The 25,760-nt window shown below is 50.2% G+C and overlaps 3 protein-coding genes across 4 annotated transcripts; 2 read left to right on the top strand and 1 right to left on the bottom strand.

The window, feature by feature from the left end:
- The first annotated feature begins 477 nt into the window (after positions 1 to 477).
- On the top strand, positions 478 to 3,658 carry Mylpf (myosin light chain, phosphorylatable, fast skeletal muscle). Of its 2 annotated transcripts, none has more exons than XM_042666760.1 (7): positions 478 to 633; positions 1,678 to 1,770; positions 1,987 to 2,062; positions 2,226 to 2,330; positions 2,422 to 2,500; positions 3,318 to 3,366; positions 3,457 to 3,658. In XM_042666760.1, exons 1-7 carry the CDS (start codon positions 631 to 633, stop codon positions 3,559 to 3,561), a joined length of 510 nt encoding a protein of 169 aa, XP_042522694.1. In that variant the 5' UTR covers positions 478 to 630; the 3' UTR covers positions 3,562 to 3,658. The 2 variants fall into 2 exon arrangements, with proteins under 2 accessions (XP_042522694.1, XP_042522695.1); XM_042666761.1 differs by having other exon boundaries at positions 606 to 633; positions 1,628 to 1,770.
- Positions 3,659 to 3,801: 143 nt separating this feature from the next.
- Positions 3,802 to 7,521, bottom strand: Septin1 (septin 1). Its single transcript, XM_042666853.1, has 11 exons — positions 7,444 to 7,521; positions 7,190 to 7,280; positions 7,005 to 7,091; positions 6,720 to 6,843; positions 6,310 to 6,444; positions 6,112 to 6,229; positions 5,253 to 5,354; positions 5,037 to 5,136; positions 4,644 to 4,809; positions 4,302 to 4,392; positions 3,802 to 4,200 (listed from the first exon to the last, which is right to left on the bottom strand). The coding sequence occupies exons 1-11, from the start codon at positions 7,444 to 7,446 to the stop codon at positions 4,114 to 4,116; spliced, it is 1,104 nt and encodes a 367-aa protein (XP_042522787.1). The 5' UTR covers positions 7,447 to 7,521; the 3' UTR covers positions 3,802 to 4,113.
- A 7,938-nt stretch (positions 7,522 to 15,459) lies between these two features.
- On the top strand, positions 15,460 to 20,376 carry Znf48 (zinc finger protein 48). Its single transcript, XM_042666686.1, has 2 exons — positions 15,460 to 15,612; positions 18,034 to 20,376. The coding sequence occupies exons 1-2, from the start codon at positions 15,534 to 15,536 to the stop codon at positions 19,818 to 19,820; spliced, it is 1,866 nt and encodes a 621-aa protein (XP_042522620.1). The 5' UTR covers positions 15,460 to 15,533; the 3' UTR covers positions 19,821 to 20,376.
- The last annotated feature ends 5,384 nt before the right edge of the window (positions 20,377 to 25,760 follow it).

The raw sequence follows: 25,760 nt of genomic DNA, 5'->3' as shown, positions 1-25,760 counted from the left end.
GTGGCGCTGTAGCTCAAGTGGTAGAGCGCTCGCCTTGAGCTGAAGAGCTGAGGGACAGCGCCCAGGCCCAGAGTTCAAGCCCCACGACCGACAAAAAAAAAAAAAAAATAGGATAGGAAATCTTCCTGAGCTTTTAGATTCCATAGGTATTTCTTTCCCATCTTTAAGCTTTGCCACTACCTCCACACCAATACACAGTGGACTATGAATCCTAGGATGTGGGTGCACAGGGACTGTATTTACCAACATGTACTCACAAAGCACAGCATACTACCTGTGTACACTGTAGGTAACCAATCAATGGTTACTATACCTTATTACACCACCTATTCTAGGCCTCTTTTGGGAGGAAAAAAATCTCTTCCTGCCTAGGTCCTAATGAGACATTCATCCCAAGACCCACTCCCTCCTCCCTCCCTAGGCTCCAGCTGCTTCAGGCCCTCCAAGAAAGGAGAGGCCCTGAGCTGGGCTATTTTGGTATCTGGGGTGGGCACCAACAGGGCTAAGGTTACCCTGGTATGCTAAGGGCTCCCCGGGGCAGGGCTATATAACTCCACATGGACTGCTCCAGGCTGACTCTCTGCTTTGTTCCAGCTGGAGCTCCTGCCTTACTCTCAGAAGACATAAGACATGGTGAGTGAGAGAATCCCCTGCCCCTGGTCAGATCCCTTATACTCAGCCTCACCCTTGAAAAGAAATAAAAGATGATGCTTGTCTTTCTTAACATTACTAATAAGAATAAGAAACAGGCATAGCGAAGATCTAAAGAACTTAAGGATAATCTTCCATTCCATTCACCAGGGTCTAGTCCCCCTCAAAGCCTGTTCTGTCTTTTCTTGCATTCCATCTTCCTAAAGTCTTCTGGGACATGATGATTCCTACTCCCATTTTAGAAATGAGGTTCAACCAGAGTAAATGAGTAGATCAAGGCCACACAATTTGTCTGGGACTCATAGGAGTCCCAGAGTACTGAGTACTGAGAAGGGAAAGAAGTCTCTACCTATTGGGCAGGATGAAAGGAATGGGATCCCAGAACTACAGGTGGGATTTGGGGGTTGTAACCTTTGGGCTAAGCCTCCTCAGCAAAGAAATCCCAAGGAGGGGAAAAATTACTTTACAAAAAGGGATTCAAGTAGGTGCCGGTGGCTCACACCTGTAATCCTAGCTATTCAGGAGGCTGAGATCTGAGGATCAACGGTTCAAAGCCAGCCCAGGCTGGCTTTGAATCACCAGAATGAATCACCAGAAAACTGGAAGTAGTGCTGTGGCTCAAGTGGTAGAGTGCTTGCCTTGAGCTGAAGAGCTGAGGGACAGCAGCCAGGCCCAGAGTTCAAGCCCCACAACTGACAAAAAAAAAAAAAGGAGGGGGGGATTCAAAGGCTGGAGGTCTGGATCAAGTGATACAATGCTTGCCCAGCAATCTCACTACCAAGAAAAATAGGGGAAAATGGGGGGGGTGTGTGTGTGTGTGAAGATTCTTATAATAGTCCTAGCTACTTGGGAGACTGACTAGGCAGGAGGATTAGTTGAGTTCAAGGCCAGCCTGGATGACAAAGGGAGACCCTATCTTAAGAAAATAAAAGTGGGGAACGCCACAAAAACTTGAATCTAATCATTGCTTCCATAGAGGTTTAAGGACTGGCCCATGGACCCTTTTGCCCAATCCTCACTCCCTAGGCACCTAAGAAGGCCAAGAGAAGGGCAGCAGCAGAAGGAAGCTCCAATGTCTTTTCCATGTTTGACCAGACTCAGATCCAGGAGTTCAAAGAGGTGAGTAAGGGGAGATGGGAGACCAAAGACCAAAGACAGTCCTCCCCTCCCCTCCCTGGAATGTGCACCTGTTGGGGGGAGGAGGAAGGTTTAGAATTCCTTCCTCCCTTCCCCCTGCTTAGGGTGGAAGGGGACAGCTGGCTGGGGGCCAGAATCTGATCTGGCTGAAGCCAGACTATGTGGGACCTTATTCTTTCTCACCCCTTCCCTCTCCAGGCCTTCACTGTAATTGATCAGAACCGTGATGGCATTATTGACAAGGAGGACCTTCGGGACACCTTCGCAGCCATGGGTGAGCCCCATACTCCCACCCATAAATAGTCAGTACAAAACTGCAGCATCCAAGGGAATTTAGTTGTCTTAGGCCTCAGTTTATCTAGCTAGGAAAAAAAAAATGAAGTAATCTAAATTTAGGGGACCCAGTCCCAGCCCCTGCTTCCCCTATCCCTCTGCAGGCCGCCTCAATGTGAAAAATGAGGAACTAGATGCCATGATGAAGGAAGCCAGTGGTCCCATCAACTTCACTGTCTTCCTGACCATGTTTGGGGAGAAGCTTAAAGGTGAGTGAAGTGTCCTGGGGTTAAGCCCCCAGTTGCCTCTTCCCAGACCATCAGTCACTCTTCTGACTCATGATGTCCTCTGATCCTTTAGGCGCTGACCCCGAGGATGTGATCACAGGTGCCTTCAAGGTCCTGGACCCAGAAGGGAAGGGCACCATCAAGAAGCAGTTGTAAGTGGCCCCTCTCACTGTTTCCATACAGACGGCTCCTTAAATTCTTACTACAGTATTGGCCAGCCTGGGCTATATAGGCCAGGTCAGTCTGGGCTACATAGCGAGTAAGAGAGAAAGAAAACTCGTGGCTCACACGTGTAATCCTAGCTACTCAGGAAGCTGAGATCTGAGGATAGCAGTTCAAAGCCAACCCAGGCAGAAAAGTTGGTGAGACTCTGTTTGTTTGTTTTCTGTTGTTTTTTTTGGGGGGGGGGAGTCCGGGTCGTGGGGCCTGAACTCTGGGCCTGGGCACTGTCCCTCAGCTCTTCAGCTCAAGGCTGGAGTTCTACCCCTTGAGCCACAGTGCCACTCTGGCTTTTTTCTTTTTTCTTATGTGGTGCTGAGGAATAAGAACCCAGGGCCTCATGTATGCAAGGCAAGCGCTCTACCACTGAGCCACCTTCCCAGCCCATTGGTGAGACTCTTATCTCCAATTAACCACCAGAAAACTAGAAGTAGTGCTGTGGCTCAAGTGATAAAGTGCTAGTCTTGAGCAAAAGAAGTTCAGGGACACTGCCCAGGCCCTGAGTTCAAGCCCCAGGACTGGCGAAAGGAAGGAAGCAAGCAAGGAAGAAAGAGAAAGACAGAGACAGAGAAACTTAGTAGTAGGATTACATTTTTGCAGCACATTGGGACAAACTTAAGAGGGAGCAGTTTTGGAAAATGAGTGAAAGATCTAAGAGTAGGCCCCAGAGAAGCATGGGGGTGGCAACGGGGATGGAAGTGGACAGGAATCATGAACCCAATCTCAATTCCCTTAATGTCACCTCTCCAGCCTGGAGGAGCTGCTTACCACACAGTGTGACCGCTTCTCCCAGGAGGAGGTGAGTGGGGAGAGAGGCTGGGAAGGAGGAAGGAACTGGGAGGGAAAGGGCCAGGAACTGATGCTGAGGTGTAGGTGCATCTTCCCTCAGATCAAGAATATGTGGGCTGCCTTCCCCCCGGATGTGGGCGGCAACGTAGACTACAAGAACATCTGCTACGTCATCACGCACGGTGATGCTAAGGACCAGGAGTAGAGAGGACCCTCTTAGGGCCTCTGGTGGCCAACAACACTTCCAGCCAGTCCGATTCTCACCCAAACAAACTCCCAATAAAATTCAACTGGTCTTTCTTATTAACGGCGCCTTCAGTATGTTTATGTGAGAGGGGCTCAAGTTCAAAGCTGGGATGACACTGTCCAAACAGTGTCCCAACAAATGAATGAATGAAGGGCCAGGAGGCCAGCGGGCTGGGAGGATGGAGAACACTCGAGTGGATATGAGAAGCTGATTTTATTGAATGAAGAGGGGGACACCCCAAAGTGGAGAGGAGCGGTCTAGGGCTGGCCTGGAGGGCTCCTCTGCAAGAACTGGGCGGGGCTTCTGGCTGTGGGCGGGGCTTCTGGCGGGGCGGGGCTGCACATTCAGGCATAGTGCTCTGGGGCTGAACCATTTAGTCTGAGCACCTGCGCAAAGCAAGTGCCAGGCCCATCTAGTGGTTGGGGTCCGGCTGGGCAATCGGAGCCCGGGGATTGGACAAGCGACCTACTTAAGGCGGAGCCAAGGTAAGGAAGGGCAGAGGCGGGGACCTCAGAGAGAGTCCGACTGCTCGCCCTGAGCCTGGCTCTGCTGCATCTGGGCCTGCATCTTCTCCAGCATCTCTTGCATGCGGCGTAGCTGTGCGGGGCAAGATTGCAGGCGATGGGACCAGGCAAAGCCCAAGGGGCACCGTGAAAATGACCCAGGGCCTCGTTTGGAGGGGAAGTGAGGCACCTCACCTCTTCGTCCTTCTCACGGATCAACTTCTCCGTCTCGGCCAGAGGCAGCATGGGCAGCGGGATCTCTGTGGCACTCTGACGAGATAGCTTACTGGGAGGATGGGGAGGGGGGGAGAGGGAGTAGAGGAGGGGGAGATCGGAGTCAGGGGCGGGGTCTGGGTTTGGGGAGAAGTTGGGCCTGGGAGGCGGGGCCACGGACGCTGAGTTAGGCAAAGTGGGAGGAGAAAGTGAGGGAGAAGTCTTGTTGGAGGCGGGGCTTGGGGCGGGGCCTACCCGAAAGGCTGCCCTAAGGGTCGGGCACGAAAATAAAAGCATCTAAAATAAGTCGGCGCCAGTTCTCACCTGCGACTGGCTCGGTCTCGAGCCCCGGGCCTGGCCAGGCTCTGGAGGCAGCGGGCTCGGTAGCCCTCGTAGAGCAGATCGTGCGTCACCTCTTTCAAGTCCTGCAAGTGTGTCTGCACCAACATCCGTCTCAGGTTCAGGAAGTCGCAATGATGTGGGTTCTCCACTGGAGGGGGGATGGGGGGAACCAGAGCTGGACGGGGAGCTTCGGGCCCAACCTCAGGATCAAGGTTAGGTGCATTGGGAGTCCTGCTGTTGTACTTCTCAGGGACCCACATTTTGCATCCCTAGTTGGATTCCCAGGAACTCCCCGGACCAGTGCCCACTCCAATTTCACATATCAGGTGCAGACTCTGGGCTCCCAGCTGGCGCCAGAACGTGTCTATGCCTTACCCTCCACGGTACCCCAGGAATAGCGGCGTCCCCTCACTAGTCGGGTCCCGCCATCCTTTACCACCTCGCAGGAACCAACCACTGCAAAAGGAATGCTTTCCTAGAAGACAGGGATCAGGGGTCATGTCGGCCCCTAGTGGGCAGAAAATTATCAGCTTCCACCTCCACATCTGCCTTCTTGGTTTCTCTGTCTCTTCCTCCTGTGCCCTCTCCCACCTTCATCTCCTCATTCTGCCTCTTGAAATCTTCATCTTCATCAGAATCACATTCCGGAAACTGGTATATATTGATCTCCTCCTCCTTCAACTGGTCCCGGATCTCAAAGGAAACAGATACAGAGTGAGGAACAGAGGCTTAGGGAATATTGGCCTGGCCAGAGACAGTGCATGGTCAGAGACAAAAGAAGAGAGGAAAGACAGAGATGGTGAGGGATACACATAGAAGCTAACCAAAAATAAAATCTAGCTGGGTGCTGGTGGCTCCCGCCTGTAATCCTAGCTACTCAGGAGGCTCAGATCTGAGGATCATGGTTCAAAGCCAGCCCAGGCAGGAAAGTTGGTGAAACTCTTATCCCCAATTAGCCACCAAAAAACCAGAAGTGTTGTGTTATGGCTCAAAGTGGTAGAGCACTAGCCTTGAGTGAAAGAGCTCAGGAACAGCACCCACACCCTGAGTTCAAGACCCACAACCGCAGCCACCACCAACAAAATCTTAAAGGCATAGATGGTTAGAAACTGAGAAAGGTGGGACAGATACCCGGAGATCAGGAGAGACAAACAGAGCAGTGAGCAAAGGTTCTGAAGACACCAGGTAGGGGCTAAAACAATGTCAGAGATCATCATGGCCAAGTGGGTCTTAGCCAAGTATCTAGTACTGAACATCCATCTTGTTCTGACCCTTTCAGGAATGGCAACCCCCTGCCCACCTTCCTCAGACACTTTCTCTTATAATCTAGCCTGACACTTAGAATTCTAAGAAAGCCAACCTCCTCCACCCCACTCCCATCTAAAGGAAGAAAATCAAACCTAAGATTGTGTTTGGTCATGACTTTTCACTTTAAGGTCAATGCCCACACCTTTTGCTTGAGGGCCTGGGTTTCCTTAGGCATCAGAGCATCTGCTTTACCGATAACTGGAATGATGTTGACTTTCTCATGCACTGCCCGGAGGAAGGCCACATCTAGGGGTCGGAGCCTGCACCCAGAAATTAGTCAGGACCAAGCTCCAAAAGCAGACACCCCTAACACTCCCACCCCTTGGGTTGTCTTTCAGACCCCCGGCCGAAGGGCGAGATGAAGTAGAGGCAGCAATGAACCCGGGAATCTTGGATGTTCTTCCTGTTCAGTCCACTCTCATCTCTGAGATACTGTTCAAATTGTTCCTCAATGAAGCGAACCACAGGCAGCCAGCTGGGGTGTGGGAAGAGGATGTGGGGGGTCAGAGATCAGAGGCTAGAGGACAGGGAAGGGGATAAGGCTAACCAGGGCTATGGGAACAAGAAATAGTTCCTTTGCTGCCAACCAAAGGCATCAAAGGCAACGGGTGGGGACATAGGCGAGATGTCACCAAGCCCAGAAATGACTTCCTTTTGGATCCAGGATAGACTTAACCCTGTGATTGACCCCTAGGCCTCCAGACAGCTGTTTTGAGAAGCTCATCCCCCATCCCCTGCCCTTTTCCTCACCAGTCCGAGCAGTCCACAGAGTCCCCAAAGCCAGGTGTGTCCACTAAGGTCAGCTTCACCTTGATACCCCCCTCCTCCATCTCCACACCCCTGCGCTCAATGGTCAGCGTTCGTGTCAGACGGGCTGTGGGGGTGGGGAGAAGCCACGACTGAGTTCCTTTCCCAGCAACACAGCTGCTGCCATTCGTTCTTCAGGGGGAGAAGCAGTGGCTACCGAGTCCCCAGCTGGAACAGAAAAGAGTCAGTCTAGGGACACAGCCAAAGGAGGGGGCAGGAGGGTCTTACCATTGGCATCTGGCACCTGCCGATCCTCATACAGGTTGGTAAGGAACAGGCTGTTGATGAGGGTGGATTTCCCCAGTCCTGATTCCCCTGTGGGCAGACCAAGCCAATCGATCAGAGTTAGGGAGAGCTAGGGTTCCCTGGGGACACCACCCATTTCCCCAAAGCCCTTCCTAGAACCCCCAGACCTGCCACCATGAGTGTGAAGTCAAACCCCTTCTTGACGGACTTGCGGTGCAGCTGGTTGGGGAGGGCTGCAAAACCCACATACTCCTTGTCCTGTTGGGAGGGGTGAGGGGGACTCCATATGAGGCTCTGTGGAATAGCCCCCTTATCACCTGAACCCAGAGGCTAGGAAAAGTCAGCCTGCTGTGTGTCAACCAAGGTTTTGGGGGGAGGGGGCTCTGGAGGGGGGGAGGGGATCCTGGGCATAAGGACTCACCATGGCTCCCCAGCTCTTGCTGCACCTGGTATCTCTCCCCACTTCCTCTGTGAGGCAGGAAGTTGAGTGCTACAAAGAAGGGGGCGGGCAGCATAGGAAGTGGAGATGCTTCAATTGGCCCAGGCCAGAGAGATAGGGAAAGACAAAACCAAGAAGAGTTGGGACTCCTGCATTCTGGATCCCTTTACCCATCACTCAGTACTAGCACACACACACACACACACACACACACACACACACACACACACACACACACACAAGCACTGGGGGTGTGGCTCAGTGTAGAACGCGTGCTTTGAAAGTGCAAGACTCAGCTAAACGCCAGTACTGCAAAAGATAAGCAATTACTCTCTCTGAGCCTTATAAACTAAGTTTCTACAAGGGCCTGCTCCATCTGGAGCCCACTCGCCTCTACAAATCCATGTTCTTCTCTTTTCCCTTCCTTTTGGTTTATTATTTTTCTTTTAGCCTCTGTTACGGCTGAATTGTATCTTATCCTTCCTCCACTAAATTCCTGTGTTCAAGTCTTAGCCCCCCAGTGCAAATCTATGTACAGACAGGATTAAATGAGGTAGGGCTGAGAAGGTGGCTCAGTGGTAGGATTAAATGAGATAATTAAACTTAAACAAGCTTGGAGCCCGGTGTAAGTGGTTCATGCTTGTAATCCTAGCCACTCAGGAGGCTGAGATCTGAAGATTGAGGTTCAGAGGAAGAAAGTTTGTGAGACTCATCTCCAATTAACTGGCAAAAAGCCAGAAGTGGAGCTGTGGCTCAAGTGCCCAAGCCCTGAATTCAAGCCCCAGTGCTAGTACACACACACACACACACACACACACACACACACACACACGTGTGTTTGGGGCCCTAATTCAATAACAGTAGTGTCCTAATAAGTAGAAGAAACACAAATTTTCTGTTTGTGTCTCTCTATCTTTCTTTCTGTCTCTCTCTCTTTCTCTCTCTTTGTGTGTGTATATCCACGGGGAAAAGGCCAAATGAGGACACAGCCAGTAGAGGGCCATCAGCCAGCCAAGGAGAGAGGCCTCCAGACACCAATCATGCTGGCACCTTGATCTCAGATTTCCAGTCTTCAAAACTGTGAGAAAATAAATGTCTGTTGTTTTAGACACCGAGGCTGAGATATTCTTTTAGGTAGACTCCAGCAGACCAACATAGCGCTAAAACTCACTCGTCTTTCTGTCCATCCTAAGGCAATTACGCTACTGTGCTTAATGTGTACTTTTTTGGTTTCTATGTATTTTGAAAAATGTGCCATAGAAGTACCTGTTACTTGGTATATATTTATATAGAAAGGTGTGTGTATGTGTATGTATAGTTCTAGAGGTCAGATCCAAGGCCTTATATATGCCATATATGTATCTTTTTTGTTTGTTTGTTTGTTTTGGGGTCCGGTCGTGGGGCCTGAACTCTGGGCCTGGGCACTGTCCCTCAGCTCCTCAGCTCAAGGCTAGTGCTCTACCACTTGAGCCACAGCGCCACTTCCGGCTTTTTTCTTTTTGCTTATGTGATGCTGAGGAATGGAACCCAGGGCATCATGCATGCAAGGCAAGCGCTCTACCACTGAGCCACCTTCCCAGCCCCTATCGTTTTGTTTTTTATCTATTTTGTGCTAGTCCTGGGGCTTGAACTTGGGGCTTGGGCACTGCCCCGTAGCTTTTTTTTTTTTTGGTCATGGGGCTTGAATTCTGGGCCTGGGTGCCGTCCCTGCGCTCTTCAGCTCATAACAAGTGCTCTACCACTTGAGCCTCAGTACCACTTCTGGTTTTCTGGTGACTTATTGGAGATAAGAGTCTCATAGGCTTTCCTGCCTGGGCAGGCTTTGAACTGTGATCCTCAGATCTCAGTCTCCTGAGTAGCGAAGATTACAGGTATGAGCCACCAGGGCCTGGTTTGTTTTGCTTTTTTGATAGTGGGTCTCCCTATGAAACCAAGACTGGCTTCACAGCACCATCCTCCTGCCTCAGCTTCCTGAGTGCTGGGATTACAAGTATGTACCACAAACCCAGGCTTATTATATTCCCTACTTCAAGCTCATTACTAGTTTATTTCTCCTATGTAACCTAGAAAAGTCATCTCTCTGGGTCTTCCTTCTATTCTAACTAACAAGATTGGGAGTCCTAACACGCTAAACTCACAGCTTTAGTAAATACATATGACTATGGTGACACATAGTCATTTAGAACTGTGTGACCTTGTGCATCTTTAGCTTTCTGGTGACTCCATTTCTATACCTGTTCAATGGCCCCAGTGATAATTCTATTCTTGTAAAAACCTGAAAAAGCCAAGACCTGGGCTGGGAAGGTGGCTCAGTGGTAGAGCGCTTGCCTTCCATGCATGAGGCCCTGGGTTCGATTCCCCAACACCACATAAGCAAAAAGGAAAAAAGCCGGAAGTGGCACTGTGGCCCGAGTGGTAGAGCACTAGCCTTGAGCTGAAGAGCTGAGGGACAGCGCCGAGGTCAAAAGATTCGGCATGAAGCCAGGCTGGGCAGAAAAAAAAGTTCATGAGACTTTCTCTCCCCTCTTTCCCCCTCCCCGCTCCCGTCCTGGGGCTTGAACTCTGTGACTGGGTGCTGTATCTGTGCCAAGGTTCCTTTTGCTCAAGGCTAGCACTCTACCACTTGAGCCACAGTTCCACTTTGCTTTTTGGTGATTAATTGGAGCTAAGAGTCTCTTTTTTTTTGGTCCAGTTATGGGGCCTGAACTCTGGGCCTAGGCGCTGTCCCTCAGCTCTTCAGCTCAAGGCTAGCACTCTACCACCTGAGCCACAGCGCCACTTCTGGCTTTTTTCTTATGTGGTGCTGAGGAATCAAACCCAGGGCCTCTGGCATGCAAGGCAAGCGCTCTACCACTGAGCCACCTTCCCAGCCCCGGAGCTAAGAGTCTCATGGCCTTTCTTTCCCCAGGCTGGCTTCAAACCACCAGCCTCAGATCTCAGCCTCCTCAATAGCTAGAATTATAGGCATGAGCCACTGGTGCCCAGCTTCTATGAGACCCGTATCTCTAATTAATCAGCAAAAAGCCAGAAGCAAAGTTGGGGCTCAAGTGGTAGCATACCAGCCTTGAGCAGAAGAGCCAAGCAAAAGTGTAAGGCTGTGAGTTCAAGCCTCAGTACTGGACACGTGTACACATATCACACACACACACACACACACACACACACACACACACACACACACACACACACACACACACACACCACCTGATGAAGATTATAGCATATGAGCTACATCACATAGAGCTGTTAGAACAGGCTTTGTCTATGAGATGAGTTCACTTAGGGTAAACTCTAGTTATTACTTATGAGCTGAGTAGTGTGGTGGGGCTGACAGTTCAAATCCAGTCACTGTTCTCTGGATCAGTTGTTAAAGATTCAGACAGTGTGAATTAAGTCAGTCCAGAGAGACAGCCACAAGTAAGTATAACTCACAGCATTCACTTTTAAGTGGGGGGAGGGGGAGGAGGAAGGATGACAGTAATGCTTAGATAGAAGCAAAGGGAAGGATAATTATATCCTTTCCTATTCCAGCCCTTCCTCCCAAGTTTCTCATCAGGCTGAGCAGCCCTATGGTCTTAGTTAAGACTCTGGGGGCGGGGGAGTCAGGGAATCACTTAGTATTCATGAGGCACTGGGCTCTGCCCCAACATCACAAAAGAAAAAGCAGGAAGGAAGAAAAGAAAATCATAACTGGCTAACCATGAACCATGCCTATAATCCTAGCTACTCAGGAGGCTGAGATCGGAGGATCAACACTTGAAACCAGCCCTGGCACAGAGGTCCTTGAGACTTATCTTCAATTAACCAGCAAAAAGTCAGAAATGGAGCTGTGGCTCAAGTAGTAGAGTGCCACCCTGGAACACTTAGTAGTATTTGTGTTGTGATGGTACAAGGGATTGCAATTCTTTTTTTTTTTTTTTTGTCGGTCGTGGGGCTTGAACTCTGGTCCTGGGCGCTGTCCCTCAGCTCTTCAGCTCAAGGCGAGCGCTCTACCACTTGAGCTACAGTGCCACTTCCGGTTTTCTGGTGGTTTATTGGAGATAGGAGTCTCACGGTCTTTCTTGCCTGGGCTGGCTTTGAACCTCGATCCTCAGATCTCAGCCTCCTGAGTAGCTAGGATTACAGGCGTGAGCCACCAGCGCCCGGCTTACAAGGGATAGCAATTCTGGGCCTTGAACTCACTAGACAAATTCTCTGCTACTTAAGCCACACTCCAATCCTTAAATTCTTAGATCCACAGATCTACTTCCCATTTTTAGGTGGTTAATTAGAGATAAGTGTCTCCTGGACTTTCCTGCCTGGGCTGGCTTCTAACTGTGGTCCTCAAATCTCAGCCTCCTAAGTAGCTAGGATTATAGACATGAGCTAGCACAAGGGCCTTCTTTTTTTTTTTTTTTTTAATGTTTAACTGGAGATAGGAGTCTTGTAGACTTTTCTTTCTTTCTCTCTTTTTTATTTTTTCAGTCTGGTCATGGGGCCTGAACTCTGGGCCTGGGCGCTGTCCCTTGAGCTCTTCAGCTCAAGGTTAGCACTCTACCACTTGAGCCACAGCACTACTTCCGTTTTTTTTTTTCTTTTTGCTTATGTGGTGCTGAGGAATCGAACCCAGGTCCTCATGCATGCAAAGCAAGCACTCTACCACTGAGTCACCTTCCCAGCCCCTCTCGTAGATTTTTCTACCCAAACTTTGAACCCAGATTCTCAGATCTCAGCCTCCTGAGTAGCTACAGCTACAAGCATGAGCCACTGGCACCGGATTGTGACTATTTGTAGAAATCTATATGCAGCCCAGCGCTGGTGGCTCACATCTGTAATCTTAGCTAACTCAGGAGGCTGTGATCTGAGGATCATGGTTCAAAGCCAGCCCAGGCAAGAAAGTCAATGAGACTATATCCAATTAACCACCTGAAAAGCGGAAGTGACACTGTGGTTCAAGTGGAAGAGTGCTAGCCTTGAGCTGAAGAGCTGAGGGACAGTGCCCAGGCCCAGAGTTCAAGCTCCACAACTGACCAAAAAGAAAGAAATCTATATGCTTACCTATGTTCAGGCACAGATGCACATCTGGAAGGATAAATACTAACATGAGATTATATCAGTGTAACAATATTAGATTTAAATTTTCCTGCTGGTTATGATGTGTATGCCTATAATCCCAGCATTCAGAAGGCTAAGAAGATAGTGTTTGTCATCAGCATGGGCTACAGGGTGTGACCTTGTCCTAAAACACCAAATTAACAAAATAAAATTTTCTAATTTATTTTCATTTTCTAATTTTTCTTTGACAGCACATATTGGTAATATAACTAATAAAGAAATGCATATGCCAGGCGCTGGTGGCTCACACCTGTAATTCGAGCTACTCAGGAGGCTGAGATCAGAAGATCATGGTTCAAAGCCAGCCCAGGCAGGAAAGTCCGTGAGATTCTTATCTCCAATAAACCACTAGAAAACCAGAAGTGGCGCTGTGGCTCAAGCAGTAGAGCTCTCTCCTTGAGGTGAAGAGCTGAGGGACAACACCGAGGCCCAGAGTTCAAGCCCCACAATCAACCAAAAAAATATAAATAAATAAATAAAAAATAAAGAAATGCATATATTACCTTCTTGAATGTTATTGAGTAAGAGGAATGAGCTGACCAGACGTAAAACTAAGGCAGGACAGTAGAGTACAGTGGGTGAAGAAAAGGGGACCAATTTTTCTGATAGAGAGACTAGACTTGAACACCAGTTGAATATCTTGTGGAGGATGAGGGAAGGAAAAGTTCCAAATATTTTTATTTGGTTTTGTTTGTCCTGGTACTTTGGCTTGAACTCAAAGCCTGGGCACTATTGAGCAATTTATTTGCTCAAGGTTAGCTCTCTACCACTTGAGCCACATCTCTGCTAATTGGTGGCTAATTGGAGATAAGTGTCTCACAGGCTTTCCAGCCCAGGCTGGCTTCCAACCATTGATCCTCAGATCTCAGCCTTCTGAGTAGTTGGATTACAGGTGTGAGCCAGCTCCCCTTGCCTCTTTTTGGAAGAGTGGCTGAAGATCCCTCTGGGCATTCCTTTCCTCAAAAGTAGACCTGCCTCCTGGAGTACAAGCCAGGTGCCGGTGGGGGTGGGTGGCAGCGGGTGGCAGCTACTCAGGAGGCTGAGATCTGGGGATGGCAGTTCAGAGCTGCCTGGGCAGAAAAGTCCATGAGACTCTTGTCTCCAATAAACCACAAGAAAACCGGAAGTGGTGCTGTGGCTCAAGTGGTAGAGCTCTAGCCTGGAGCTGAAGAGGACAGGGACAGTGTCCAGGCCCAGAGTTCAAGCCCCACAACTGACCCCCCCCTCAAAAAAAAAGATCCTGCAATTATGCCTCTTCCTGGGCTTGGGATTTGTAGGTATGTCCACGGGTCCCTAGCTTTCTGACAGCCTCTTTGTGTCTGTCTCTTTGTTCCTGCCTGTTTAACTCAATGTTGTCTTTTGTTCCTCTATATCTGGCTGGTTTCTCTCCAGGATTCCTGCTCCTGCTTTTCCTTTTTCCTCCAACACTGCTTCAATAACTTTATATCTCTCTTTTATCTGTTTGTCCATCTCTTTGTCTCCAGAGGCCATTTTTCCCCCCTCCACTGTCAACCTTGGTGCATTGTCTCTGCCTGAGCATTGCATCCTCTTTAACTCAGGCCTCTGACTTCTGTTGAGTCGCAGCTTCAGGGTCTCGGTGGAGGCTACAAATGTGATTCTGACAGCACATAGTGGTCTTGGGTTCTTTTCTTTTCTTTTATTTTCTCTCCCAATAAATAACAAATTAGGAGGCAGGAAAAGTGAGAGCAGAGGCAAAGTTTATTCAAAAGTGAGAGTAAAGTGCGAGGTCAGCTGGGGAACGCTAATAGCAGGTCATCTAAGCTCCCCATCTAGGACTCCTGTCCACCTGCTGGGGGGGGGGAGGGGAGGAAGAGGAGGAGGAAGGGCAGGAGGGGGAGGAGACAGACTTCTCAGCCTGAGGATGAGAAGGGGGTCCGGAAATCTGTAGCCTTATGCAATGCTCTTGGGATTTCCCTCTTACAACCTTTGTGGGCACGTCTCAGCGGATCTGGCACCTGGTTGGGGCCCTGTTCACCTCACCCCAAGGGAGAGGCGCCCCTCCCCGGGCACCGATCTGCTCCTGGGTCGTCAGGGGCGTTGCTGACTCGGCTTTCCAGGGTCTTCAGGAAGAGGAAGGGGCCTCTCTCTCTCTCCGCTTCTCCCCCTATTCCATCAGCCGGCCTCACCCCCCAGCATTTACCTGGGGACCCCCCCCCAGCCCCTCTCCTGTCCCGGTCCTCCCCCCCCCCCCCCCAGCCCAGCCCCCGCCCCTCCCGGGCCGCCGGCCTCCGGGCCAGCCGGGCTTTGTTTCCCGAGACTCGGCGCCCCGCCCCGCCCCGTCTGGGGTCCCCGCCGCCCTTTGTCTGCCTCGGTCTCTCCCCCACCCCTTTCCCCGGGTCCGGCTCCGGATCCCTCTTTGTCTCTCCCGGGCCAGCGTGGCTGGTGGCGCTGCCCACCCGCCCCGGAGGTGGGCGCGGGTGACGCCGGGACCCGGCGACGATCAGGAAGAAGCAGCCTCGGCCCCCGGCGCCCCGCAGCAGCCCAGGAAGCACACGGTTAAAACCACCGAGTTCGGGCCGCCGTCCCCGGCTCGGAGCCGCCCGCCAGCCACCGAGCCCCGCCGACCGGGCGGCGCCCGCGGGCGCGCGGCTCCTCCCGGGTCCTAGAGCGGCTCGGCGCGCCCCGCGCTGGCTTCCGCTCCCCGCGGCCGCCCCGGGACGCCTGGGGGCCGAGCCCCCCTCCGGCTTGGGCGCGGAGCCCGTGTCGCGGGGCGCCGGGGAGCTCCGGTAACCCGCATCCCGCTGGGAGGCAAGGACGCGGTGGCCGGGCGCGCGTGCGACGGGGAGCAGCAGGTGCAGGGGAGGCCGGCGGGGGTCCCCGGGAGCCGCGCCCCGCGCCGGGGCCCCGGTGCCCGCCTCGGCCGGCAGAGGGCGGCGGCAGGGCGCCGCGGGCCGCACATGGCTGCGTGACCGCTGGGGCTGGTGTCTGTCCCTTTGCCCAGGGCGGCGTGCCGCGCGATGGAGCGCGCCGTGGAGCCCTGGGGTCCGAACCTGCGGAGCCCGGAGGAGAGGGAGCTGCCGAGAGGCGCCGGTGCAGGTGAGGACCCCCACTGACAGGGCATGGCTGGGTGGGGGCTCCGGTCCTGGGGCTCTGGCCCACTGAGATCGGGGGGAGCTGTGCCTCCCGGGGCGGAGGGGGAGGGGAGCGCGCTCCGAGGGAGGAAGCCAGCGTTAATGAACACCTACTGTGTGCCAGGCCGGAAGGGGCATCTGCTCCGGAATCGCACCCCTCCCCCACAGTCTACACCACGCTCTCGGTCTCTGCCCTACTTCAGGTCTCGTTCTGTCTCAGCCGAGCAATTGCAGTCAACCTTCCCCCTCGACCTTTTCTCTCCAGTGATGCTTTCCTGCAGCCGGATTGATCTACGTCCCAGATCTAATCCTGTCTCTGCGTTTTCAAGCCTTCCTTAGCTCTCCTCTACTAATTGAAAGCCTTTCTTAGCTTCTGTTTAGTCCAGATCTTGCATGCTCAGACTAGTCCTGACATCCATCTCTAGCTTTATCTGCCCTGCCTCTCCAGGATCTTCTCTGTTCCAATGCAAATGTCTGTCCCTGTCTCCTTTCTCCTCTCTCTGAATCGAGCTATAATGATTGGTACTTTATTTTACCGCTCCTACCACTCCTAAACATCTTGAGGGATGGCTGTGGGTACCCACAGTCATACATAGGATGAGTGAAGAAATAAATTACAAACCCGGGTAATACGTCAAGATACAAATAGAACACATACCAGGTTTCAAAACAGAGACATAGCGTAATAGGTAACACAGGCTTGGGTGTCAGACTTAAATTAAAAAATCTGGCTTTGAGTGGGACACTGGTGCGCTCAAGCCTGTAATCCTAGCTCCACAGGAGGCTGAGATCTGAGGATTGAGGTTTGAAGCCAGCCAGAGCAGTAAAATCTATGAGACTCTCTTCTCCTAGTTTACCACCAAAAAGGTAGAAGTGGAGCTGTGGCTTAAGTGGTAGAGTGCTAGCTTTAAGCAAAAAAGCTCAGGGACAGCACCCAGGCCCTAAGTTTAAGCTCCAAGACCAGCACAAAATACAAACAAACTACAGAAAATCCTAAGTTCTCAGCATCTCTATGATTATAAGAGTAATTTTTGTTGTTGTTGTTGTTGTTGGTCATGGGGCTTGAACTCTGGGCTTGGGTGCTGTCCCTGCACTCTTCAACTCTAGGCGAGCGTTCTACTGCTTGAGCCACAGCACCACCTCCGGTTTTCTAGTGGTTTATTGGAGATAAGAGTCTCAGGGACTTTCCTGCCTGGGCTGGCTTTGAACTGAAGTCCTCAGATCTCAGCCTCCTGAGTAGCTAGGATTACAGGCATGAGCCACAGGAGTGAGGCACCGGAGTCTGGCCTATAAGAGTAATTACAATGGTAATACGATCTTAGGATTTTGGGGGTTCCACATAACTTAGTGATTGATACATATTTATTTTTGGAGTGTGAACTCAGGGCTTTTAAGATTGCTAGGCAGGCCGGGCACTGGTGGCTCACCCCTATAATCCTAGCTGTTCACTGGTCTGAGATCTGAGGATTGAGGATCAAAGTCAGCTGGATAGGGAAGTCCATTAAGACTCTTATACCTGATTAACCACCCAAAAGCAGGAAGTAGAGGTGGCTCAAGTGGTAGAACTCCAGTGAAAAAGCTCAAAAACAGCATCCAGGCCTTGAGTTCCAGTCCCAGCACAAGAAGGAAAAAAAGATGGCTACACTGGAGCCATGCTCTAGGCCTTTTCTTAGTTCTGCGAGATTGGCATATATTAAGGATATGGTAAATAGGTATCACCATTATTACTGAAATGCATAGATAATAAGTGCTTGACAAGCTTAGAGGAGAAATCCTTGAGACAAAGCCATTGTCAAAAGAAGTCTTATAACCAGGCACCAGTGGCTTACACTTGTAATCCTAGCTACTCAAGAAACTGAGATCTGGGCTGGGAAGGTGGCTCAGTGGTAGAGTGCTTGCCTTGCATGCATGAGGCCCTGGGTTCGATTCCTCAGCACCACATAAGCAAGAAGAAAAAAGCTGGAAGTGGTGATATGGCTCAAGTGGTAGAGCGCTAGCCTTGAGCTAAAGAGCTGAGGGACAGCGCCCAGGCCCAGAGTTCAGGCCCCAGGACCGGACCCCCCCAAAAAAAAACAACAAAAAACTGAGATCTGAGGACCAAGGTTCAAAGCCAGCCCAAGCAAGAAAGACCATGAGATTTTTATCTTCATTTAAACACCCAAAAAGCCAAAAGTGGAGCTGTGGCTCAAGTGGTAGAATGTTAGCTTTGAGCACAAAAGCTTAGACAGTGCCTTGAGTTCAAGGCCCAGGATCTGTACACACACACACACACACACACACAAAAGAGCCTTTTTATGGAGGTTGATATCAAAGATAAGATCTGGTGGGCTCCGAGTATACAGCTCAATGATCAAGTGCTGAGGTGTGCAACTCCTTTCTTTCCCAGCTTTAGGGAGTGAGAATGTGGAGGTTTCTCAGCCTGATGAGTTTGAACTACAGGAAGAAGATGACTTGGGATTCAAAGAAGAGGAAGATTTGGCCCCAGCTCATGAGGTCGGAACTGTGTCTCTAAAACCTGAAGGTATCCAGACCTGGGATGACTTATGGGTCCACAAAGAGGGGTTAGGGAAGCCTCAGCCTCGGGACAGAGCTCCCCGAGTCTTGGGAGAACCACGCTGGGGCCAGGGGAGTGGTGATCGGACAGCAGTGTGTGGCGAGTGTGGCAAGAGCTTTCGGCAGATGTCGGACCTGGTGAAACACCAGCGGACCCACACCGGGGAGAAGCCCTACAAATGTGGGGTGTGTGGCAAGGGCTTTGGCGATAGCTCAGCTCGCATCAAACACCAGCGAACTCACAGTGGTGAGAAGCCCTACAGGGCTCGGCCACAGACCCAGGGTCCCCCAAAGATCCCTCGACCCCGGATCCCGGCTGGTGAGCGCCCCACTATTTGTGGGGAATGTGGCAAGAGCTTCCGGCAGAGTTCTGATCTGGTGAAGCACCAGCGGACACACACGGGTGAGAAACCTTACAAGTGTGGCATCTGTGGGAAGGGCTTCGGCGATAGTTCTGCCCGCATAAAGCACCAGCGGACACACCGAGGGGAGCAGCCCCCCAGGCCGGTGGTACCTCGACAACAGCCATCCCGGGCCACCCCCACTGCTGCCCAGGGACCCAAGGCACAGGACAAGCCTTATACCTGCACTGATTGTGGCAAGAGGTTTATACTCAGCTGCAGCCTCCTGAGCCACCAGCGCAGTCACCTGGGACCCAAGCCTTTTGGCTGTGATGTGTGTGGGAAGGAATTTGCTCGAGGCTCCGACCTAGTAAAGCACCTGCGGGTGCACACAGGTGAGAAGCCTTACCTGTGCCCTGAGTGTGGCAAGGGCTTTGCTGACAGTTCAGCCCGGGTTAAGCATCTCCGTACCCATAGTGGCGAGAGACCCCACGCCTGCCCGGAATGTGACCGAACCTTCAGCCTCAGCTCTACCCTGCTTCGCCATCGTCTGACACACATGGAACCCCAAGACTTCGGTTTTGCAGGCTACCCTGTAGCCCCGTTGATCTCCAGCCCACCTCCACCACCTCTTGGCACCAGCCCCTCCCTGACACCCAGAAGCCCTTCGCACTCGGGTGATGGGCCTTTTGGCTTGCCTGGCTTCGAGCCAGAGCCCGGAGGCCCCCAGGCTGGGGAGCCACCCCCACCACTGGCAGGTGACAAGCCCCACAAATGTCCTGAGTGTGGCAAGGGCTTCCGCCGAAGCTCTGACCTGGTAAAACACCATCGTGTGCACACAGGAGAGAAACCTTACCTCTGTCCTGAATGTGGCAAAGGTTTTGCTGATAGCTCAGCCCGAGTTAAGCACCTCCGCACCCATCGTGGTGAACGTGCCCGGCCACCACCACCACCATCTACTCTCCTGCGGCCCCATAACCCACCTGGCCCAGCACCCACGACTCCACGACCCCGAGTTCGGGCCCAACCCTCTGGACCCAGCCAGCCCCATGTGTGTGGCTTCTGTGGGAAAGAATTCCCCCGAAGCTCAGATCTCGTCAAACACAGGCGCACCCACACTGGAGAGAAGCCATACAAGTGTGCAGAGTGTGGCAAAGGTTTTGGTGACAGCTCGGCTCGCATCAAGCACCAGCGGGGGCACCTGGCCTTGAGACCCTTTGGCATAGTGGATGTTCAGACAAGGCCTCTCAAGGAAGAATCACCAACAGGACTGGAATGATGGGGTCCAGGAGAGGGTGGAGAGCCAGCAAACCAAAGGGAGGGGAATCTGCTGCTGAAGCAGAAGAGAAGGGCATGGGAGGTGGTGGGAGGGAGCAGTGGGAGAAAGGAGTGGGTAGGTAGAAATAGAGATCGGAGACCATAATTGTGTTTTGATACTCAGGAAATTGTCCTGGCAAGGTGTTAGGACCTTGCCAGTATGGCCTGTACTCCCCGATTCTAGAATCTCGCCTCACATACAGGCGCTCATTAAATACTTGGGAAATTTAGAAATGGATTAAGATCTATAGACTCCTAACCCTAAGTTTGCAAGGAACTAGTGGTTTACACCAGTGATTGCAGCAAGTGGGAGTGGAAAGTTCTGGAGACTCCATCTCAACCTATAGCTGGGTATGATGGTGGGTGCTTGTCATCACAGCATAAATAGGAAGATGAAAGTCCAGGTCAACCCCAGGAGAGTCTTATTTCAAAAATAAAACAAAAAGGGCTGGAATATGGCTCAAGCAGTGTGATCCTGCCTAGTGAAAAGGAAGTTCTGATTTCAAACACTAGTACCTCCAAGAAAAAAAAAAAAAGAAGAAAGGGCTGGGAAGGTGGCTCAGTGGCAGAGTGCTTGCCTTGCATGCATGAGGCCCTGGGTTCGATTCCTCAGCACCACATAAGCAGAAAACAGCCGGAAGTGGCACTGTGGCTCAAGTGGTAGAGCGCTAGCCTTGAGCTGAAGAGCTGAGGGACAGCGCCCAGGCCCAGAGTTCAGGCCCCACAACCGACAAAAAAAAAAAAAAAAGAAAGAAATCCTAAAGTTTGGCTGCTTCTTGTCTGTTCAGAATTTACTTTTCTCAGCCTTGCCCTGTGCTTTCTGAGTGATAGCAATGAGACTTCTGGAAATGAAGGCTAGGAATTAAGAATGAGATAAAAGCCGGGTGCAGTGGCTCACACCTATACCTATAATCCTAGCTACTCAAGAGACTTAAACCTTGATCTGAAGATCAAGGTTCAAAGCCAGCCGGGGCAGGAAAGTCTGTGAGACTCTTATCTCCAATTAATCGCCAAAAGCCAGAAATAGAGCTATGTCTTTAGTAGAGCACTAAGCCCTTGAGCAAAAAAGAGTTTAAAAATAGCACCCAGGCCTTAAGTTGAAGGCCCAGGACTGGCACCCCAAAAAAAAGAATGAGGTGGAGCATTCTGATCACCTTCATGGGGAAAGTTAACTGTGTGGTAAGTGGTCCTCACCTCTAATTGGGGCTACCAAACACAATCTTAGCCAGAAAGGGGCAGATTTGGATGCAGCTCGGATCTATGTGCCCTAGACTGCCATGACAACTGGACTGTAGAGGAATAGACAGACAGAGAGCTAGGCCATTAGTGGCATCCAGTTTGGGTGCCATGCCATACCCAGAGGTCAGCAGGCTGGGTTGGGGACTTCACTGGGACTGAGGTCAGGAGATGCCAGAAAAACTCCAAGGCCAGACAGCCACATTTCCATGTGTCTCCTAATAAACTTCCTTGCCTGAGGCTCGGACTCTGTTGTAGGTGTGTGTGTGTGATGTGTGTATATGTTCTTAACATGCTGTCCTGTGACAATTAAAATGGTGTAAATGTACTACCACAGGCAAAGCCCTTAAGGAGATGTGGATCCCTTGCTCTCTGTGTCCTTTAGAGGCTGTCTTGGCATAGTCAGCCACTTTGGAACTCCAGTATCTGGTCTATAAAGGCTGCCAGAGCTAGGTGTCAGTGGCTCATGCCTGTAATCCTAGCTTCTCAGGAGGCTGAGATCTGAGGATGGAGGTTTGGTTTGAAGCCAGCTCAGGCAAAACATTTGTGAGACCTTTTTATCTCCAATTAGCTTTCAAAAAACCAGAATTGAAATTGTGGCTCAAGTGGTACAGTGCCAGCCTTGAATGAAAAAATTAAGGGATAGTACACAGGCCCTGAGTTCAAACCCCAATACTGACACACAAATACCAAGTCTACCAACTGCTGACCCAGGTTAAGGATTGGCTATCATAGGCCAAAGCCTGGATCAAGCACTACCCTTAAAAGGATAATTGTGTGTCTCAGCAAAGGGAGGGAAAACTTGCTGGAGCTGGCTGGAATGTTTCCAGTCCTTTAGGTCCAGACACTCAAGACAAGGATGCAGAGAAACCCACCTCCCTTAGGCTCTTTTTTCTGTAGCAGAAAACAACCAGATTGCACAGCCCAAAGAGAGGCAAAAAGAATGTCATCCCTTGCAGAAAGTAACCACAGTTCCCTGTGCCAGGGCCCTCGGAGAGGGAAGGGGGAAGGGCAAGAATAATTGACCTCATAGGCCAGGAACAAAAACACCAGGGCACATCTGGCCAGCTGAAGCAATGCTAAAGTACTTGATAGCTTGCAATTTTGCTTGTCCCAGGCTAATGGTCCTGGGGGAGTAGTCCTGAATAGAAATTCCCCAGAGATCGCAGCCTCCCACTGGCTTCCCTAGAAACAAATCAAAGCTTGCTACAGTGCCTTTCCTCCCCATCTGCCCACCCCTGTTAAGTTGTGTACCCCTTGGAGACTGGAACTTTGTGCTCAAGACTGGTTGTCTTGAACTTTTGCCTGTAACTGCACAGGCAGAGCTAGTCTGAATGGGGCCCTTAGGGGGTTTTTGAGAAGATGGTTCTGGCTGTTTTCCTGACTTGCTTCCAAGTTGACCTTGGTGAACGCTGTAAAATTACATATGGCCATACTGCTTAGGCATATAAATGCTTACTGTCTCTCCCTTTCCCTGCTCCCTCTCTGATAAGCCTAACTCCTTAGCTTACCACTTGTATACTTTTAGCTATATGCCTGCTTGCTAGCCTCTTCCTTTTTTCCTTGTTCTCTATCTCTCTCTCTCTCTCTCCCTCTCTCCCTCTCTCTCTCTCTCCTCTCTTAACATACTAGGGTTTGAATTCAGGACTTCAGGATTGCTAGGCCCTCTATTACTTAAGCCACACCTCCAGCCCTGTTTTTATTTTATTTTTCTAAGAAAGGGTCTGGCTATGTCATTCAGACCCATCTTTGACTCAGCGTGTACCATGGGCTTGATACCAAGCACACAGTTTCTGAGGCAGTTTCCAAGAAGTCAGGCTAGCGGTATATACATGTAGTGCAAGCTACTTGGGAGGCAGAGGCAGTAAGATCCATTGAATACAGGAGTTTGGGGCTATTTTAGAGAACAGAGCAATCCTACCCTCCTGACCCTTCAAAAATAGAATTTCTAGCACTCCTTGTAATTCAAGCTACTCAGGAGACTGATACCTCCTGTTGGTTTGAAGCCAGCCCTGGCAGGGAAAAAAAATCCACAAGACTGTCTCTTAATTAACCAATAAAATGACAGATTGGAGGCATAGCTCATGAGGTAGAGTGCCAGCTATGACCAAGCAAACCCAGCGAGAAAACTAGGGCTATGGGTTCAAGCCTCAATATGTGCACCAAACAAAATAAAAAAGAGATAAAGCATGGGAGATGGTGTTTTAGGTGGAACCAAACCAGGTACTAGTGGCTCACACCTGTAATCCTAGCTACTCAGGAGACTGAGATCTGAGGATCCAGGTTCACAGCCAGCCTGGGCAGGAGAGTCTGTGAGACTCACCTCCAATTAAACACCAGAAGTGGCACTGTGGCTCAAAGTGGTAGCGCACTAGACGTGAGGGCAGAAGCTGAGACACAGCATCCAGGCCCTGAGTTCAAGCCCCATGACTAAGAAAAAAAAAGAAAAAGAAGAAAGTATGCATCATCCTAGGATCAACCTTTAAAACCAGTCTGATAAAAGTGTGCTCTTCATTTCAACCAATGGGTGGCCTATGCCTGTTATCCCCAGTGGCACAGAGAAGCACAAGTAGGAGGATCATGGTCCAGATTGTTCAGGCATAGAGCAAGACCCTATCTTGAAAATAACACAGCCGGGCACCAGTGGCTCACGGACTGTAATCCTAGCTCCTCAGGAGGCTGAGATCTGAGGATCACAGTTTGAAGCCAGCTGGGACAGGAAAGTCTGTGAGACTCTACAAGAGTTTACAATCCCATAATTTCCTTACCAATCTGACAAACTCCCTCTGGCTTGCTTTCCAAGGTCCTTCACTCGTTTAGGGAGGTACCAGTGCCTGCTCCTTTCAAGGAGTTGTTCAATGGCTTCGTGTTCTGCCAGGTCACCCAGTGTCCTTTTTTGTATGTACATAAGTGATTCATAATGCCTTTAAAAAAAGAAAAAGAAAAAGGAAACTTTTGTGCTGCTAAGGATAGAAGCCAGGTTCTTGCTTATGTTAAGCACATGTTCTACTACTGTGCTACACTCCCAGATCAGTATATTGATTTTTTTGTGTTGATGTGTGCCAATTCTGGGCCTTGAATTCAGGTCTGGGTGCTGTCATTTAGCTTGAGCCACAACTCCACTTCCAGCTTTTCTTTTTTTTTTTTTGGTAGTTTAGTTGAGAAGATCAGAGCCTCATAGACTTTCCTGCCTGGGGCTGGCTTTGAACCTCAATCTTTAGATTACAGCCTCCTGAGTAGCTAGGATTACAGGGGTAAGCTACTGGCTTCTGGTTTCCTTATTAAATTATTCTGTTTATTTGCTTACTTTTTTTTTTTTTCAGTGCTTGGGATGGAACACAAGCTAGGGCTTCATTGTTACCTGTTATATTCCAGCCACTTGTTTACATTTTTCCTGTTCTTAGAAGTATCACAGATGCCAAGATTTGTTGTTATTGTTGTTCCCTGTGACACCCCCAATACCTAGAATGGTATCTGGCACATAGTGGGATTAGAGAAGAAACACAATCAAAATGGTTTTGGGGGATCTTGTGTGTAAATATCTAGTCATTTGTCCTTTTCTCAATGCTGAGCCAGTGATAAAATTTAAGCAGATGTAATCCAACCAAACAAATTATGCCTTGGATTCTGCAGACAGAGACTCAGATTTGAGTCCTCGCTCTGTCACTGGTTTCCTGTGTAACTTTGTTCCCAAGAGAGCATTTTATGCAATAGAAGAACAGGAGCTTAGAATCCACTTCTTACCAGCTGTGAGACTTTGAGCAAATTACTTTATGTCTACAAGGTTGAATGGTCTCATTTGTCAAATGGAGATATTGATTCCCAAAGGGCTATTGTAAAGAGACAATATACAGATTGTAGACAATGTATTTTTTCTCATTTATTTGTCCTTTCTCAATATCTTGGTTGCCCCATTCATAAAATGGGGAAATAAGCATCAGCTTGTTCAAGAGAATTGAGAACAGATTTCTATATATAATAACCCAATTTTTCTCTTTTCTCCTCTCCTCCCCCCATTGAATGGCTAGGCAAGTGCTCTTCCAGTGAGCTATATCCATAGCTCCATATCCCAATTTCTTTTTCTTTTCAGTCCTGGGGCCAGAACTCAGGACTTGGGCACTGGCCCTGAGCTTTTTTGCTCAAGGCTAGTGTTCTATCACTTGAGCTACAGCTGAATTTCCCAATTTTTGGAGGTTAATTCAAGATAAGGGTCTCACAGACTTTCCTGCCCAAGCTGGCTTCAAACTGTGATCCTCAAATCTCAGACTCCTGAATAGCTAGGATGACAGGAGTGAGCGGCCAGCACCCAGCTCCATACACCATTTTCCTTCCTTCCTTCCTTTCTTCCTCCCTTCCTTTCTTCCTTCCTTCCTTTCTTCCTCCCTTCCTTTCTTCCTCCCTTCCTTTCTTCCTCCCTTCCTTCCTTCCTCCCTTCCTCCCTGTCGTGGGGCTTAAACTCAGGGCCTGGGCATTGTCCCTGAATTTCTTTTGCTCTACCACTTGAGCCACAGAGCCACTTCTGGCTTTTTCTGTGTATATGGTACTGAGGAATCAAACCCAGGGTGTCATGCATGCTAAGCAAGCACTTTACAACTAAGCCACATTCCCAGGCCCCATACCCCAATTTCTAAATGTTACAGTTTATAAAAGATTTATCCACTGTTTT

This window comes from Dipodomys spectabilis, unplaced genomic scaffold (assembly GCF_019054845.1).
Source record: "Dipodomys spectabilis isolate Male_0828 unplaced genomic scaffold, ASM1905484v1 ptg000366l, whole genome shotgun sequence".
In the NCBI taxonomy this organism is placed as follows: Eukaryota; Metazoa; Chordata; class Mammalia; order Rodentia; family Heteromyidae; genus Dipodomys; species Dipodomys spectabilis.
This window is presented reverse-complemented; position numbering and strand designations above follow the sequence as displayed.

Coding starts and splice junctions, on each gene's coding strand:
- Mylpf (XM_042666760.1), top strand. Junction 2,331..2,421: donor GTTTGGGGAGAAGCTTAAAG/GTGAGTGAAGTG, acceptor CTGATCCTTTAG/GCGCTGACCCCGAGGATGTG. Junction 2,501..3,317: donor GGCACCATCAAGAAGCAGTT/GTAAGTGGCCCC, acceptor TCACCTCTCCAG/CCTGGAGGAGCTGCTTACCA.
- Septin1 (XM_042666853.1), bottom strand. Junction 7,092..7,189: donor CTTCACACTCATGGTGGCAG/GTCTGGGGGTTC, acceptor GTCTGCCCACAG/GGGAATCAGGACTGGGGAAA. Junction 6,844..7,004: donor GCAGGTGCCAGATGCCAATG/GTAAGACCCTCC, acceptor CCACCCCCACAG/CCCGTCTGACACGAACGCTG.
- Znf48 (XM_042666686.1), top strand. CDS start 15,534: ATGGAGCGCGCCGTGGAGCCCTGGGGTCCGAACCTGCGGAGCCCGGAG. Junction 15,613..18,033: donor GCCGAGAGGCGCCGGTGCAG/GTGAGGACCCCC, acceptor TTTCTTTCCCAG/CTTTAGGGAGTGAGAATGTG.